The sequence below is a fragment of the Mastigoproctus giganteus genome, chromosome 5, assembly GCF_048544385.1.
Source record: "Mastigoproctus giganteus isolate SK-2022 chromosome 5, ASM4854438v1, whole genome shotgun sequence".
Classification (NCBI taxonomy): Eukaryota; Metazoa; Arthropoda; class Arachnida; order Uropygi; family Thelyphonidae; genus Mastigoproctus; species Mastigoproctus giganteus.
This window is the reverse complement of record NC_143579.1, coordinates 6,047,575-6,064,472: the sequence shown is the minus strand read 5'-3', so window position 1 is coordinate 6,064,472 and position 16,898 is coordinate 6,047,575. Positions and strand designations below refer to the sequence as shown.

Here is a 16,898-nt window from a genome sequence, read left to right as displayed (position 1 = left end):
CCCAGCGTAGCATACATTAAATATATCAGTGTCAATAATTAAATTTATCACAAAAAGTATATTTTTATGATAATATTAAACTTACTTCCTTTCTCTTTTTCCTGCGGCTGTTTCACGAAAGCCTTTAGCAAACGGGTTGTAATTAATCTTGAGTTGAGTGATCTGCGAGATAAAAGACATCGCTTTTATTTATTTTCAGCAAATGTTATATTTTATGAAAATTAAAGCTAATAAAAATTAGAAGAAAATGTTTAAATGTTAATATTTTTTCGGTTCGACGAAAAGGTTTATTATATTTTTTGATTATTACTATTTATGCTATAAATATTTATTTTCGAGCATTTGTTGGTTGATCTCAGTAGGGGGCGTACGTATTTAGTTCGGTATATTTGTTTTGGTTATTTTATGGCATATTTTTAAAAATTGATTTCATTGTGTTCTCAAATAACTTTCTAAACTGCATAATTTTGTAATATGTTTATAATAGAATCACTTATTGGAATGTTTCTTCAAAATAATAAAAATTCCATTTTGTTCGGTTTAGTAAAAAGAGTGATATTACGTTGGAAGAAGAATAGCAGCGGGTGTAGTCGTAAGTGTATGTACTCGTATTACCAGTTTTAGGCTTAAAGATTAGGAGATTTAAATATTCTACTCATTTTATTAATATGAATTGAAAAAGAACTTAAGAAGGGCCCCTTCTTAAGCTCTCTAAATAGGGAGCAGACCGCTGCATTTTACTCCGCCTTTATCGTGCACTTGTCCGATCTAAATTAGATTGAGTCCCAAGTGCATCGGCTAGAAATAGCGTACTGCGATGGCTAGACCCAGTTCATCATCAAGCCATCCGCATTGCTAATGGAGCATTTAGAACTTCTCCTGTCCAGAGTTTATACGTTGAAGCAGGTTAGTCACCACTATTACTCCGACGAAAGCAATTGTCATTAAAATATACTTTTAAATTGAAATCACTGGCAGACAACCCTACGTGGACGTCCGTTTTTGAGTCCACTTCAGAAAACTCGGTTAAACTCTAGATCTTGGGTACAAGTTGCCTCTATGCAGTGGGTGTGGTCTTAAACAGAGATATTGTACCGTCCAGATGTTATTGGGTGATTATTGTGAATGCCTTCGCTATCGTTAATCTTAGGGTTTTTATAGCTGAAAACGAATTCCTTGTTTAAAAACGGTGAAGTTTTTACTCTATTTCGAGAGGGATTTAAGCAAAAAAGTAGTTATTTTTGAAAATTTGTAATTATTTTCTCTTATTTTAATTCCGTATTGCCATTTCTCTTTATCTTTATTTAGACTTCGATGTATTACGATGTTTTTGGCGTGTTACACATGGGCGGGGAAAGCAGTGAGTCACACCTGCCAATCACTGCTTTGTTTCTGACTGTTAGTCCAAATATGGACTTGTAACCAAGATCTCCATGGAGTTTTACCGAAAACTCAATAACACCCATCAGACTGCCAACGTTGGTATCCATGTCCAAGAGCTGCCCAGAAAGATTAAAATCACAGTAGACAATGTTGCTCAGTCAACCAAGCAACTACTTCCACCCTGGAATGCTCCCATACCATCTCGCGTGATGGTATGCTCCCATACCATCACGCGACTTGTCTATTAAAAATGGGAGTAAGGCCATCACCCCATCTTCTGTCTACCAACAGCTTTATGCTACCCATCGAGCCGAATACTCTGACTTGCTTGTCTTCACTGATGGCTTAAATAAATTCAAGGAGGAACTGGACAAACTTTTAGAGGGGATGGATGTGTGAATTTTTTTTTTTTTTTTTGACTGATGCTAGATAAGCTCATACGCTGGCTTTCTTGCATCACATGACTTTATTACCAGTAATAGTAATAGAGGCATGTGATGCAAGACAGCAAGCGTATGAACTTATGTAGTATCAGCCAAAAAAAAAAAATAAATAATTCACACAACCATTCCCTCTAAGAGTTTATCCAGCTCCTCCTTGAATTTATTTAAGCTATCAACTTCCACAACGACAGATAGAAGTTTGTTCCAGCAATTAACCACCCGCTGGCTAAAGGCAAATTTCCGCGCATATATTCTACAACTGTCTTTCCTCAATCTGAATTTATGCCCCCTTAGGTTCGTAATCTGAGCAAGTGGAAGAATCCCATCAGAATTGAGCCTGCTCAACCCATTCAAGGCCGATCAGATCACCTCCCAGGTGCCTAGTCTCCAGCCACTGCAATTTGTAGAACTTAACCCTCTCTTGGTAAGAGGACTCCTTCGTTCCCCTCACCAGTCTTGTTGCCCCTTCTCTGTACACGCTCAAGCAAATCTACATCTTTCCTAAAATGAGGCCTCCAGATCTGTACACAGTACTGAAGGCGTGGCCTGACCATTGCCTTTATACAAAGGGATAATAATCACCTCCTTTTCCATACTAGCAAAATTACTACTACAGCATATACTCGTACACTGCTGAGTTATATGTGTAGAGTTGGCCTTGGATCACATTAAAACCCACAAATTACCAAAGGCGTATGGTGGTACACTCTCTTCAAGTATACTACAGGATTTTATGGGGAATGAAGTATGACCTTCATCTATTCTTGTTTCGGATCCAGCACACGTTACATTCTCCTTCGGAATGTTCATTCGACATTGGTTTCTGTGAATTCCAAGCCATATTGGGATCAGGGGGAATGAACTGGCAGATGTTGCAACCCCAGAACAGTGGTAGCCTGTTAGTCCCTTATACAGATTACAGGCTTTAATACACTCAAAGTTACTGTACCAATGGCAACAACCGTGGCATGGATAGGTCACGAACGAACAAGTTGTATCAGGTAAAGCCTGTAATTGAACACTGGCGGTCTAGTCTACTCAGGAACCGCAAGGATGAAGTTGTTCTTGCTCGCCTCCGCATAGGACATAGCCATCTGACACATACATTCTTGCTGAGGGCAAATGATTCTGCTACGTATGAGGAATATGACACCTTTTTAAACATTAGTCATATTTTATGCGAGTGTCCACATCATAAACACGAACGTGTTTCTTTTTTTTTTACTCATCTGAATGAGCCTCAGTCAGATTTTATCTGACAACGACAATGTGTCAGCTATTTTTAGATTTTTAAAATCAAATCTTTTCTTTTTGTATATAAATAAAACTTTATAGCTTTTCACACATTTATGTATTTTATACATTTTGACGTAGTGGCCTAATTAGTTAGGTCACTGAAATTTTTCCTATTATCTCTCATCTTTTATGGGACTTGGTTTTGGCGCATTCTAGCCCTGGTTGCTGATGCGCCAAGAAAACTTAAATCAAATCTTGTAATTAAGTTTCTTTTTCAGCAAGTTTCATTAAAATTACGCGGGATACTTTTTTGCTGTTTTTTAATATAAGATAATGAACAAATCAGTTAATTTTGAAAAGAGAATACATTAGAGGATGATTTTGAAAACGAGATTTCGCCTCGTTTTATTATTATTAAACCTACGATTAGTAATTTGTACCTTTTGGTTCTGGTAGGCGGTCACTGCGATGAACTGCGTTTCCTTGAAGACGTATGTGCGGAATGTGCAGTACGGGAGCTTGAGGATGTCGTTGGTTCGAACCAGGTGAAATCTTGGCTGGTATTTGTGCATCGAGTTGAGAATAGTCTGAAAAAATGAAAGTTGGAATGAAATTGAATAAAACATGCTTTCCTGAACAAATCTAATAAGTCCATATAATATTTGATTGGCTATTGATTTTAGTTCTTTTTAAGCGGATATATCGGTATATCATTTTATTCTCTCTCTTCCCCCATCCAATCTACTTCTCTAATTCTGGTTCTCCTTATCTGTCTCTGGGTTTTTTTCCATTTCTCTGTACTGTATTTCTCTCTTTTCTTTCCGTATCTCTCTCTCTCTCTCTCTCTCTCTCTCTCTCTCTCTCTCTCTCTCTCTCTCTCTCTCTCTCCCCCCCCCATCTACTTCTCTGTTCCTTTTTCTCCTTATCTTTATACCCTTCTTTTTCTCCTTATCTGTGTACTCCTTTCTTTCTGCTTCTCTCTCATTCTGGTTTTCCATTTCTTTCTCTCTTTTCACTCTCTCTCTCCCCAGCTACCTCTGTTTTTGTTTCCACCTTATCTGTCCATCTCTATTTCTCTTTATCTGTACTTCTACTCTCTTTCCATTTTTTATATTCTACCGAACTCTCCTTATCTATTTCTCTGTTTATTTCAGTTTTCTTGCATCATTTACCCATTATAATAGTAATATTAATTAGGTGCGAGTTCATATTCCGTTGGGGACTGGAAGAATTATTAAAGGCCTCTTTGATCGAAAGAAGTAGAGGTTTTTTTTGGGGGGGGGGTTCAGTCCACACATCATGCAGATGAATCCGTGAACACACATTTATTAAACAAGACTGTACAAACATACACATCATAAAGTTCTACATGCATAAAACTTTTAACGTGGAAATACTTACAAAGTTCTGTTTATTGCAGATGTTGTTGGTGATCTTGAGCTTGTGGAAGGAGATTACTTTCTGCATCCATTGCTCTCCAGAACACGGGGAATCGGGATGAATGTACATCCTCTTCGGCATTTCGGAGTCAGCTTTTCCAGACACCACCCACCTGTTGTTATGAAATTTGTACCTGAAATCATCCGCTGGCACCACGTCCATGAGAAGCACGTACTTCGCAGTCTTGTCCAGGCCTGACACTCGCACTTTAAATGGTGGGAACACCCGTCTGCAAGAGTAGGAAGGCAATGAGAACAGATTGGTTTTGTGGTAAACTTAAATCGCCACACTAGACTAACTGCCACTATTACTTCTAGTCAAGCACTTACCTTTCTGATAAATTGCTTCCCTTAGGCCACCCGAGAGAACAGTTTTTGTTTAAAGCCTGCGGCACCCTTCAGAGCCTTAGGTATAATTTCTGCCTCACAATAATGAAGGTAATCAACCTCACGTACTCCCTCCCCATTCATAAACTTGCAGTGTGGTCTGTTTTTCGGTAACTTCCCCCTAATATTTATTGCCGCAGCAAACTGATCTCTTTAGATCGTCACTCATCACAATTCAAATTCTTTTAAGAAAGAAAGAAAATCAAGCCAAGTCTGGCTAAAGCTCAGCGTTTAGATATAAAACTCACTACTAAATAGATATATTTTTAAATCCAATGCTTTTGTGCCCCTGGTTTGGATATGCCCGGGGCAAGTGCCTCGCTTGCTCTGCATTACTTGCGGCTCTGTTCGAGTTTTTCACCCGACATATTGAGGAGGATACGCGCTGTTATAGACCCCTCACACAAACACCAATAACCATGGTCGTAATAAAAAGAAGCGAATTCAATCTCTTAGAAAGAAATATTCCACCAATATCAAAATGATGAGTTCACAAAACAGAGAATACGAGAACAGCACCGTATTTAGCACTTACGCGGCCTGGAAATACGATCACTCAAGTGTGTGTACTTAAAGTAATCAGACTGTTGTCAAGTTAAGTGGGGCCGCGGTTTCGAGAATAATACTACAGTTACTAGTAGTAATACTAACTAGTACCACTGCTAATATTAGTGTAATATAATACTAATATTTACTAGTACAATATTAACACTAGGTAGTAGCTAACTCTCAAACCGGTGTAGTACCACCACTTTGCTTATTGGAGGCTTGAAGCGGTGAAACCTATGTTTAGTCACTAGAAGTTTCTATTTAACTGAATTCAGTTAAATTGAAGGCTCACCTCCAAACCTTTATCTGTTTAGAGGCGAGACTTCATTTCCTTTTAATCCCTTTAACTCCTTTTGGCCTCTCACCTGTGTATATTGTATCTAAACGATCTGTCGTTGCAGCTCTCGTGGATAATCCGGAACTTTGCAAAATTATTAATTCATCCTTCAATCCCATTTCTCCGGCCTCTTGTAATCATCTCTTAGTTGATCTATTTTATTTATTCATTTATTTATTATTATTATTGTTGTTATTACTGGATTTTGTCTACCATGACCTTACGAGGAGACTCGTGCCTAACTGTGCCATTGCAAATGTAGATTAGAGCCGAGTCAAAAGAGCCACAAAGTCGAGGAAGGTATATTCGGTTCTTTCTTTTTTAATTTGGTTTCCGGTGCCATTGAAAGCGAGCGAGCCATAGCCAATGATTTATTTTTGCGATGGAACCAATTATCTGTTGTTACTCCACCAGTGATGATATTACTGTGTGGGTAATGTTTGCTCTTTTGTGTATATTTTGTTTTTATAGAACAATTTGTAATGGACGTACCATGTATTACTGTGTGCTTTTATATACTCATTGCGTTGTACAGTGATATTTATTTCGTCTTTATGATATTGCTGCTATTATTGTACATTTTGAAAAGAAAGTTGTTTCTTTGTCGTTATCAATAAACGAATAATAGATATTTAGAATTTTCTGGTACCCTTCTTATGCTTCACTATCGATGCAAAATGCTTCCTTCTGTTTGTCCAGTAGTATTTTTATTTCAGTAGCAGAATATTGTGAAACGTTCGGAGAATGAATAGTTAAAGTGGCTGTTTAAATGGGTCATTAGCTATTACGTTGCACTTAAACGAATGAGTTGAGTAGGGATGAGTAGTTCTCTCGTTTGTTGTACCTGTGTGTGTGGAGTATTATGCAGATTAGAAATTGTTCTCAAATTATCCTCATCATCAGTAATTTTGGGATTAAACTCTGAAGTCCTTGTATCATAACAGTGATCCTGAGGAAGAAGATCTTGTTTGTTAATCGCTGTTATTAAAAAGTTTGGTTTCAAAGCTGCTGGAACTTAAAGATGAGGTTTCGTAATGTGAGTATATGACTCTTGTACAGTAAATTTTCTGACTTTTGGAAGTCATTAAATTCGAAAGTTAATGACTTTCAAAATTGGAAAATCATTGGAAACTCGGTGTTATGACAACGCTGCTCGATGAGTTTACACAGAGCAGCCTAGATTGTGAGCGGAGGGAAGACGAAGAAAAGAGAAGAACGCGCAGAACAAATAAACATTGCAAAAATAGCTCATCAGTTCCTATCACAGAATCATATCAGCCCTTTAAATATTGTTTCCGTGGTAGGATAAAATTAGAAGTAGCACAATTTCCTAATTTTTAATTTCGAAATATTCATAATTTATGTTTTTCAAAAGATTCCAAGGTTTGGATCTAATTGTAAATATTATGTTTATAGTTCCATTATAAGTTCTCGATGGAGAATGGATCCAGCTTTATGCATGGGTGAACTGGGAGAACGTCCTAGGCTTGAGCTCCTCTTCAGGCTATTCATGATTGCTTATCAGTATTAGCGCCTTTTTGCCCGAGGCAGATTAGCATACACTAGGTATGGATTTGAATAACCAAGATCACTGTCCTTTCCAGCATGTGCAAGCGATCTTGGGCCGAATACCGCCTTGACAGAAGGAACTTTTATCTATTTTCAGAACATGGTCGAGTTTAATCTTCCCTGAAAGTCGAGTTTTCACCCGACATATCGAGGAGAATACGCGCTGTTATAGATCCTCACCCACACACAAACACCAATAACCATAGTCGCAATAAAAATAAACGAATTCAATCTCTTAGAAAGAAATATTCCTTAGCAATTGAAATATTCATTCCAATTACATTATTTTGTGCAAGGATAAGTAGCAAAAACAATACCATTGACGATATTCTTTATTATCCGGTGAGTGTCCTACCTCATGAATGACTTCTGCTTAACCTACTTTTCAGAAAGAAAGCGGGCTTATGAGGTCATCGTGTGTTGTGGGCGTGTCCCTGGAAATAACTTTTGCATCTGCTGTGTAATCTAAATGTAGTTTAAAGTACTCGTGACACTCATAGGATATCCTAACGAAGGTTTTATTTCGGTTTACTATCTTGAAACAAAATGGCTGCTACTAAAATATGACTTGCAAGGGTTTGCCAAATGGCCACGACAGGAGAGGGAGTTTATGAAGACAGTTTTGTAACTCCGAAAGAATGAAATGGATTAAAAGGTTAAAACACAACTAATACAAAGGTTAAACCATAACTGATACACAGTTTGTGAGCGTCAACCCACCGAAACTCGATTTTGGCAGTAAATCAAATGTTGTGGCCAGAATTGATAGTGTCATAATCAGTGTTCACAGAACAATACATTCGCATGATCAACTGTAGTTCATAGAACAGTAATTCAGCAATCAGATTAATGTTCTTCAGAATAATGCAAGACTTAGATGCTTATATTGTAAATTAATGAACTTGATAAAGAAGAAATGTCCCAAAATGCCATGCTCTTTTTTTCTATATAACTTGCCATTTTCGCGTCAGCGACTGTCATCAAGTTCAGCTCAGAAAGTGACTTCCTACAAAGCAAACGTGTAAAATTACCCCTCTCTCTCTCTCTCTCACACACTCTCTCTCTCTCTCTCTCTCTCTCTCTCTGTATCTACTTCCGTCCAGTACATTTATTTCCTGATTTAGCATATAAGTACACGAATTACAGCTTTCTGATTTTGCAGTGCAATTCGAATGTGACGGTAAACTTGTTTATTGAATTCAAGGTCCATGGTGAATAACAGACTTCCTGGAATTATGGTGTTTTTTCCCTTCCTATATGACAAGAGCAATAATTGTCAATTAACATGGAGTTCGTAAGTGGAAAAAAAAGCTTGGTTGTTCGATGAGTGCTTTGTCATTGGTTTTTTCTTTCTCTTTTTTGTTCCCAATGAACGGGATGCTTCGCGGTTCTCTGCGGTAATTGGGTCAGCGTTCTGATCACCAATAAATCCAAACTTAATCTAATTAGGCTGTCAGGATTTAATAAGAAGGCGGTGTAAGAGGAAAAATACGGCTTAGAGAACACCAGTTTCTGCTGCTCTCAGTGAGGGCATCTGGTCTGGCACAGGTTCTTCGTTTGGGAGGTCAGATGGCCACAAAATGCGAACACCCAGAATTGTGGTGGCGCCGTGCACACGACGTTCCCATTCTTTTGTATTTCGACTTCCTCGCGATCGCGTGGTTGGTCAGATATCAATAGCAAAGTTTGTTGGCGGAGCTTCGGGAGCAAAATTTGTGTGGCCCTCATAAGTAGAAGTTGATACACGTGAGAACAAAGCACAGGGAAAGGTCAAAGTTTTGTCCCGACTTCTCCGACCGGAATGTTAAGGCAGAAATAAAAAACGAGCGATCAGAGACAGTTTTAATCATTGTAGCTGGCTCATGCAATGGCAACAGAGATGTCAGAGCAGAGTTAAATTATTATCTGCCCCTAATTGTGTAATTACAGACACACACTACGAACTGTCCTGCATCCAAATAGGCAACTTGTCCCTGTGCTTGTAACGACGTTGCGACTGTGTGTGGCAAAGTGCCACCTCACTTAACAACTAACTAAAGTGCGCGCAGTCATTAAGGCAGTGGGAGCAAAAAAAAGTTCCCAAACATCTGTCAGAGGGTTGTATAAATCACCGCTAATTACCACCTGAAACACACACAGAGACACTGTAATTGTACGACCCCCTCCTGTAGAAATAAAAAAAAGAGACAAGAAAAGTAAAAGAGGTCCAGCAGCGATGTTATTTGAATCCGAAGATGAATATTTGAATAACTGCCTTGTTTCATTGAATCAGATGTAATTAAAAATATTCTTGTTTTTTCAGCGTGAGATTGATAACTTCAGATTGTAGCACTGTCGCTATCCTGTTCAAGGTATGCAGGAATTCAAGTCTGAACTCGTTTTTCTTCGATAAGAAGTGAAATATGCATTAGGCATTAGAGTATCCGATAAGGATACTCTTTGATTTCATTTTATCGCTTTACCTCTGCTAATATTCGTTATAAAAGAATTAATGATCAATTGTCACAGGTATATTTAGGTATCTCTTGTAACCTTCTAGAACGACTACTATATAAAATAGACGACAACGGTGGTTGAATATAAGCAAACGTACATGAATAGAAAACCGTAAAATGGAGTAACCTCCCGATTTACAAACCCATACGTTCCTTGAAAAGTAGTTTAAAGCGAAAATCATAAATCGGGAGCGAGTTTTCCATAAATATAATGGTATAACGAGAGGATGCGTTCCAAAAAATATAAAATGTTCGTTCTTAAATATGCATGATAACTGGGATAACCGTGTGATTTATTCAAGACATATCATGTCTTAACAACAAAATTTGAAAATTTTAACTTAACAATAAGATTTAAAAATAATCTTTATTGCGAGATTTTTATTACCGTGGATTGCATTCGAATAGCCATATTTATGAACATTTTTTCTAAGCAAATTAACAATGATTGGTTAATCTAACAGCCCTCCTACCCTTCTGCAAGTCAGATTGCAATGTAATATACCCATAAGTAGGAGTAAAGGTTTAAGAGATCCCTTGAATTTGAAGGAATGGGCAAATACCGCGGGAAAAATTCTTTATTTTCTTTATTTTATTCTATCATTTTGCCTAGTTTTTATAATAATTGTCCAATCCTTTAACCTTTTATCTGTCGCGCGGCTTGATTAGAATTCTTGAGCGAATTTAAGTAATTACTCTTTCGACCAGATGGATTAAAATAATGAAAAAGCTCTTTAATTACTGACTGGAAACGTGAAGTAATTTCGAAAAGAACAGCAATCGGGTTTCCTAGGGCATTGAATTAAAATATTGTGAACAGAAAGCACTTTTATCTAACAGGAAATATTCTGGATAGCTTTCCCTTTCATCATATTACCAAAAAATAAAAAGATAATGCTCTATTGAGTCACGGAAAAGTTCGGAAGATCGAGATATGAGTTCGCAAGGTGCGAACTCATGTCTCGATTCCGTTGTCAAAAATGTTTGTAAGATCGAGTTTGTAATCGGATGTGCGTAAACCGTAAGCCCACACAAATATTACAAGCAACGCAACGAATAAGAATGATGGTGATTTACATTGGGAACATGACAAAGGAGACTTTATAGGTTTTTCAGACGCTTTAGGTTTCATTTAACACTTTTTCATTACGGTTTATATTTTGTACATGTGCACAAACTGTTCTAGATCAATATTGGGGTCGTTGACTGCTTCCAAACGTGTTAGCAGGAAACATGCTTGCAACCTTTTTAGTGGAGTCGAACTTAAATTCCCTTTTATTGTAAATTTGTCAATAGTGTAATTCTATACTGACTCCTTTCAATCGAGTCATGAATAATGAATTGGTTGAAAGGAGAAAGGTTCAAAATCAGTTTCACTGTTGAGATGATTTTGACAACGGGTCTATAATGGTCAATTGGAATTTAGAGAAAATGAATTGTCTCAAATTTATCCCCCCCACGGCGTACATGTCAGATAAACAAATAACATTAAAACTCACAAAAATGGACTGCCACCAATGAACATTTTGCTGTGTATTATTATTATTTCATCTGTTTATTATTCTGAGAGACATCCATTTTTAACTAGGGGTGGTTTTACATACTGAAGAGTCCTCCCGTGTAGTAAGTAGCACGGGAGGACCTTCCACACTGGGTGGAAAAGGCATGGGTTCGAATTCCGTCGCTGCTGAGGAATTTTTATAGCTTTTTTCACTACATGGCTGAGTTAGTCGGTATCAGTCAAGGGAACAGTTTTTTCTCCCGGAAACTTTAGTTTTGCGTCCAGCAAACAGGCAAATCGACCACACGATACACGTAATTTACCGACACACTGAGGCTTAGGTTCAAACGAAACTGTAGTTTTTAACAAATAGAGATTATAATTTAATATTAAAATAGATATAGATTAATTGTGAATAAAATAAAGATTGTAATAAAATTATAATAATCTTAAAAGGAAAAATAAAGAATAATCTTTAAAAAAATTATAATCTCCTCTTACTGTCTCTGAATTGGCAATGTCTTCGTTTTGTTTCTGTAAAAATATATATTTTTGAAGATTTCTTTCCCGTGTGCTTTGCTTGTGTGGAGTTTTTCAGGATCAATGTTAAGGTACTGAACAACATTATTGTGTTCGCTGGGAAGAGTATTTTGTAGGTTGTCGGAGTGATTGCACTTTCGAATTGTCCTCTGCCAGTAACATACGTATCATTGCTTCGCTCTTGGTCTCAGTATCCGTTTTTCTACTTTCGATGTATCCACTCTTCCATTTAGAAGCTGTGCAAATGTTAAGATGTTTTTAATAATTATTATTTGTCTCCAAGGTTACTTACATATTGGCCCCAGGTGTCAAGCATATTCGTAGCCAAGTCTTGTGTACGACCTATATAGTGCTTTTTCATTGGAGACTAAAGTTCTATTGTCTTTCAGATGAATTAAAGTATGTCTTTACTTGAAAAGCTACAAGAAAGGACCCAGAAAGGAAATCCACCTTTCTTCTTTTTTGGTATATTTATTATTAACCAACCAACCTTCTCAACAGCTTGGTCACCTAGCGGCACTGCTTTTCCTTCCCCGTGGCTGGGCCGAAAGCCTGGGAGAAGAAAATCACTCTCACACATTGAACAGAGATGAACTAAGTGTATCTATTGCAAAGAGGCAGAAAGAAGAAGGAAAGACCTGTTCCTCTTTTTCCTTTACTGCACTCTTTAACAGATCGTTCATTGAGTTAGCTCCCATTCAAATATTTTTAATTCCATAATGCCTCGAAAATGTGGCTGGTCCTCCAAAAATAATCGAAGACTAGCAAATATAGTTGAGATGATTGAGCATGGAAATGCAGTTAAAATTATTGATGTTCGGCGAATATATTTATTTGTTTACTCTATTGGAATTCCTATAAAGGTTACTCCACATACCAGAACTTCTCTAAAAGGGTAAATAGAATGAAATCCTTAAGATGGAATCCTATTCGGACAATCACCGTTACTTTTAAAACATCAAATTTGCCATCCGACGCAGAAGATGGATACTTAAGATGAAATTCTACCTAAAGAGGTCTGTCACAAAATTAATGAGACTGATTTTATAAAAAAAATCGTAAAATTGACTACAATTGAAAGTTCTCTCCTTCAAATTTTTGCATTTTTGAGAAGCTTAGCTCCCTTGGGAAGCTAAGCTACACAGCGCTCGCCGCCAGTGTTCCTTCCATCCCTCAAAGAGTGCTGGAAGTTTTATTCTGTAAGGTGGTCCTTCAGTACATCGCTTGCGGCGCTCTGGATATTGTCGATCATCCAAAATGATGTCCCTTTCAAGATATCCTTGTGGGAAAAAATCTGGAATAAAAGAAAAAAATTCGCGACAGATCCGAGAAACACGGTGGCTGCGGTAGTACTCGATGTCTCTTACAGAATTTTTGGAGGTTAAAAATTCTGTAACTGACATCGCGCAGTATATATCATAATGCAAAATCCAATTTTTGGCCTTTTCAGGTCCATAATGCAGAACCCTTTTCCTTGTTTCATAGCCGTTCAAGCACTTCTCAGTAGAAAGGTTGGTTGACGGTTTTACTTTTAGGTAAGAACTTTTTGTGCACCACTCCATGCTGATCAGAAAAACAGATGAACGTCGATTTGATTCTGGATTTGCTCATTCATGCTTTCTTTGGGCATGGCAAATTTGTGGTGTGCTGTTCTTGCTGTTTCTGGATTGTACCGAAAAATTCGTTTCTTCACCTATTAATCACTCGCTGAAGGAACTCGCCCATGATGCGATCACTGTTCTACCCACAACAGGTGGAAAAGACCCGAGTTCGAATCTCGTCAAGGAAGCGAGGAATTTTTATGGGCCTCAACGTGGCTGAGTTAGTTGGTCTTAGGCGAGGGTAGGACAGTTTTTCTCCCGGAAACTTTGGGGTTTTTTTTTCTTCCAGAAAACAGCAAATCGACCACAAAACAATTTACAGCCATATTATATACGGCGCAATATGGCCTAAGTTGATGAGGTACCTAAAACCCTATAACAACAGCCGAAAGAACTCTGGATCAATTTCAACACGATTAAGAAGGTCGAGACAACTGCTCTTCCGATTTTGCTTCTGTTGTTCAGTCAGTTTTTTGGCACTATTTTCTCCCAAATGCTCTGTTAAAATGCCATGGACGACTCGGTGACTTATATTTAGCTGACCTGCCATGAATCTCATGGTCAACCGTTGATCAGACACAATCAGAGTCCTTACCTCTCTACATTCTCCTGTGTTGTTGCTGAGACAGTTTTCGGTTTTCCCTGCATGTGGTTCATCTTAAATGGCTTTGCGTCCTTCCAAAACATCCTTGTGCCATCCGAAAACGTGGACTCGGAATAAAACTGGATGTCTTTTTACTGTTAAAATACAGTACCACAGATAAAATACAGTACGACAACCAACAGGGTAAAAAAAGAAGCTCTGGAAGGGAAGATAAACAAAAATCCAGTACCGATACTATGGATATTGAAAAAACACACGAAGATAGTCCCGTTCTTGAGATTTAGGCAGCAGATGATATGGACACCGGTAGCCCGCCATGCCCTGAAAAAGCAAAAGGCACAAACAAACTACCTCCAATTAGCAGACAACCTGACGCTAACTTAGCATCGGTTTGGCTGAAACAAGAAGAAGAAATTAATCACTTATAAGTTTATCAAGTGGAAATCTGCTGTACACCAATGGAAACAGTGAAAGGAGTGAAGGTGGAGTTGGGTTTCTGGTCCATAAAGATTTTAAAAACAACATTTTGGAATTCAAAAGTACATCACCAAGGGTGTCAAGACTAATACTCAAGATTTCTAAGAGGTACAAGCTAAAGATTATAATGATTTATGCACCAACATCGAGCCATGATGATGAAGAGGTTGAAAAAATGTACACTGAAATTGAGAGTCTTCTAGATGAGCAGAAAACCCACTACACTATTATTATGGGGGACTTCAATGCTAAGGTTGGAAAAAGGCAAAACAGCGCAGAAAGAGGAACTATAGGAAATTTTGGAATTGGTGAAAGAAATAAAAGAGGTGAAAGACTTGTGGAATTTGCAGAATCTCAAGGAATGTCAGTAATGAACACTTTTTACAAGAAAAGGGTGAACAGAAAGTGGACATGGAAGAGTCCAAATGGATTAACAACTAATGAAATCAACTTCATCCTCACTAACAGAAGATATATTGTGAATGATGTTACCGTCCTGAATAAGGTAAATGTTGGAAGTGATCACAGAATGGTAAGATGTACACTTGATATAGATGTAGGAAAGGAAAGGAAAAAACTGACTCGAGTAAAAAATACAAAGGTCTTTGAAATAACAGAGGAGGAGAAAAAACAGTATGTACTGGAACTTAAGAACAAGTTTGAGCTTCTGCAGACTGCTCAGGACCAAGATATCGACGAGGAATATTACAACTTTCTGAAAGTGATAAAGCCCAAGAAACCTATAGGGAAACAGAAATCCAAAGAAGAAAAAATTAGTCAAGAAACACTTGTCATGATGAACCAAAGACGACAAATGAAGAGCAAGATAAACACTGACAGGGAGAAAATTGAGTATATTGAGTTATGCAAAGCCATTAGAAAGAGACTCAGAGAGGACATAAGAAGATTTAACACAAGAAAAATAGAACAAGCATTAAGGGAAAACAAAGGATTTAAATCAGCAGCCATGAGCAGTAATACAGAAAGACAAATGATACTGAAACTGAAGAATAGCAATGGTGTACTTATAAACAGCAGAGAAGGCATAATTCAAATAGCAGAAGACTACTATAGAGAATTATACAATGAGCGAGGCAATGATACCAGCAGTGGGGAAGATGGATTGCAAAGTAGCAACACATACGACATACCCGATATTCTTCCTGATGAGGTAGAACATGCATTGAAGAAAATGAAGAATCGGAAAGCCCCGGGGGAAGATGAAGTTACTGTAGATTTGTTAAAATCGGGAGGAAGAGACATAACACAAAAACTGGCAAGGCTCTTCACAAAGTGCATTAGAAAAGGTGTGATGCCTAAGCAGTGGAATAATGCAATCATAGTTTTGCTTCATAAGAAAGGAGATAAATCAGAAATTGGAAATTATAGACCAATTATCTTGTTATCCCATATCTACAAGTTGTTCACAAGGGTCATTACTAACAGATTAGAAAGAATACTTGATGAGAATCAACCGAAAGAGCAAGCTGGCTTTAGGACAGGATTCTCAACTATGGATCACCTTCACGTAATATCACAGCTAATGGAGAAAGCAAATGAATATAAAACACCATTATGCCTGGCATTTGTGGATTATGAAAAGGCATTTGACTCCATATAGCATAAGGCAATGTTTCGGGCACTGGAAAGACAAGGCATAGATACTCCATATGTTATGATTTTGAAGAAAATATATGAGAGTGCTACATCCTTTATTAGACTAGACAAAGACAGTAGCAAATTTAAAATCGAGAAAGGAGTTCGACAAGGAGACACAATATCTCCGAAGCTGTTTACTGCTGCCCTTGAGGAAGCTTTCAAAAGATTAGACTGGTCGCAGAAAGGAGTCAATGTGAACGGAGAGTACCTAAACCATTTACGATTTGCAGATGACATTGTGGTCATAAGCCACGATCCCAACGAATTAGAGGAAAATCTTAATCAGTTATGCACAGTTAGTAAGGATTTTGGACTAAAGATGAATATGGCTAAAACAAAAGTAATGATGAACAAGTATGCCACGGAAAGGGAAATAATGATTGAAAGAGCAGTAATTGAAAAGGTGGAGTCATATACTTATCTGGGACAAGTTATTAGCTGTAATAATGATAAATGGCTGGAAGTCAAGAGAAGAATAAATTTTGGATGGATAGCATTCAGGAAATATAGTCACATACTGAAGAGCAATATCCCAGTTTGTCTGAAACGTAAAATAATGAATCAATGTATACTCCCCACCATGACTTATGGAAGTGAAACTTGGGCACTCACCAAAAGAATGGAAGAGAAGCTAAGAACTACACAGCTCAGAATGGAACGAATTATATTGGGAATCAG

General features: G+C 37.7%; 1 protein-coding gene across 1 annotated transcript in view; it reads right to left on the bottom strand.

Moving 5' to 3' along the window:
• Nucleotides 1–16,898, bottom strand: part of LOC150085142 (uncharacterized) — a 67,080-nt gene that overhangs the window by 22,084 nt on the left and 28,098 nt on the right. Inside the window, exons 2-4 of the mRNA XM_090373845.1 lie at nucleotides 4,464–4,731; nucleotides 3,503–3,649; nucleotides 86–162 (exon numbers count right to left, since the gene is read on the bottom strand). Of these exons, the coding sequence (XP_090229971.1) occupies nucleotides 86–162; nucleotides 3,503–3,649; nucleotides 4,464–4,731 (492 nt within the window). The remainder of the gene's footprint in view (nucleotides 1–85; nucleotides 163–3,502; nucleotides 3,650–4,463; nucleotides 4,732–16,898) is intronic.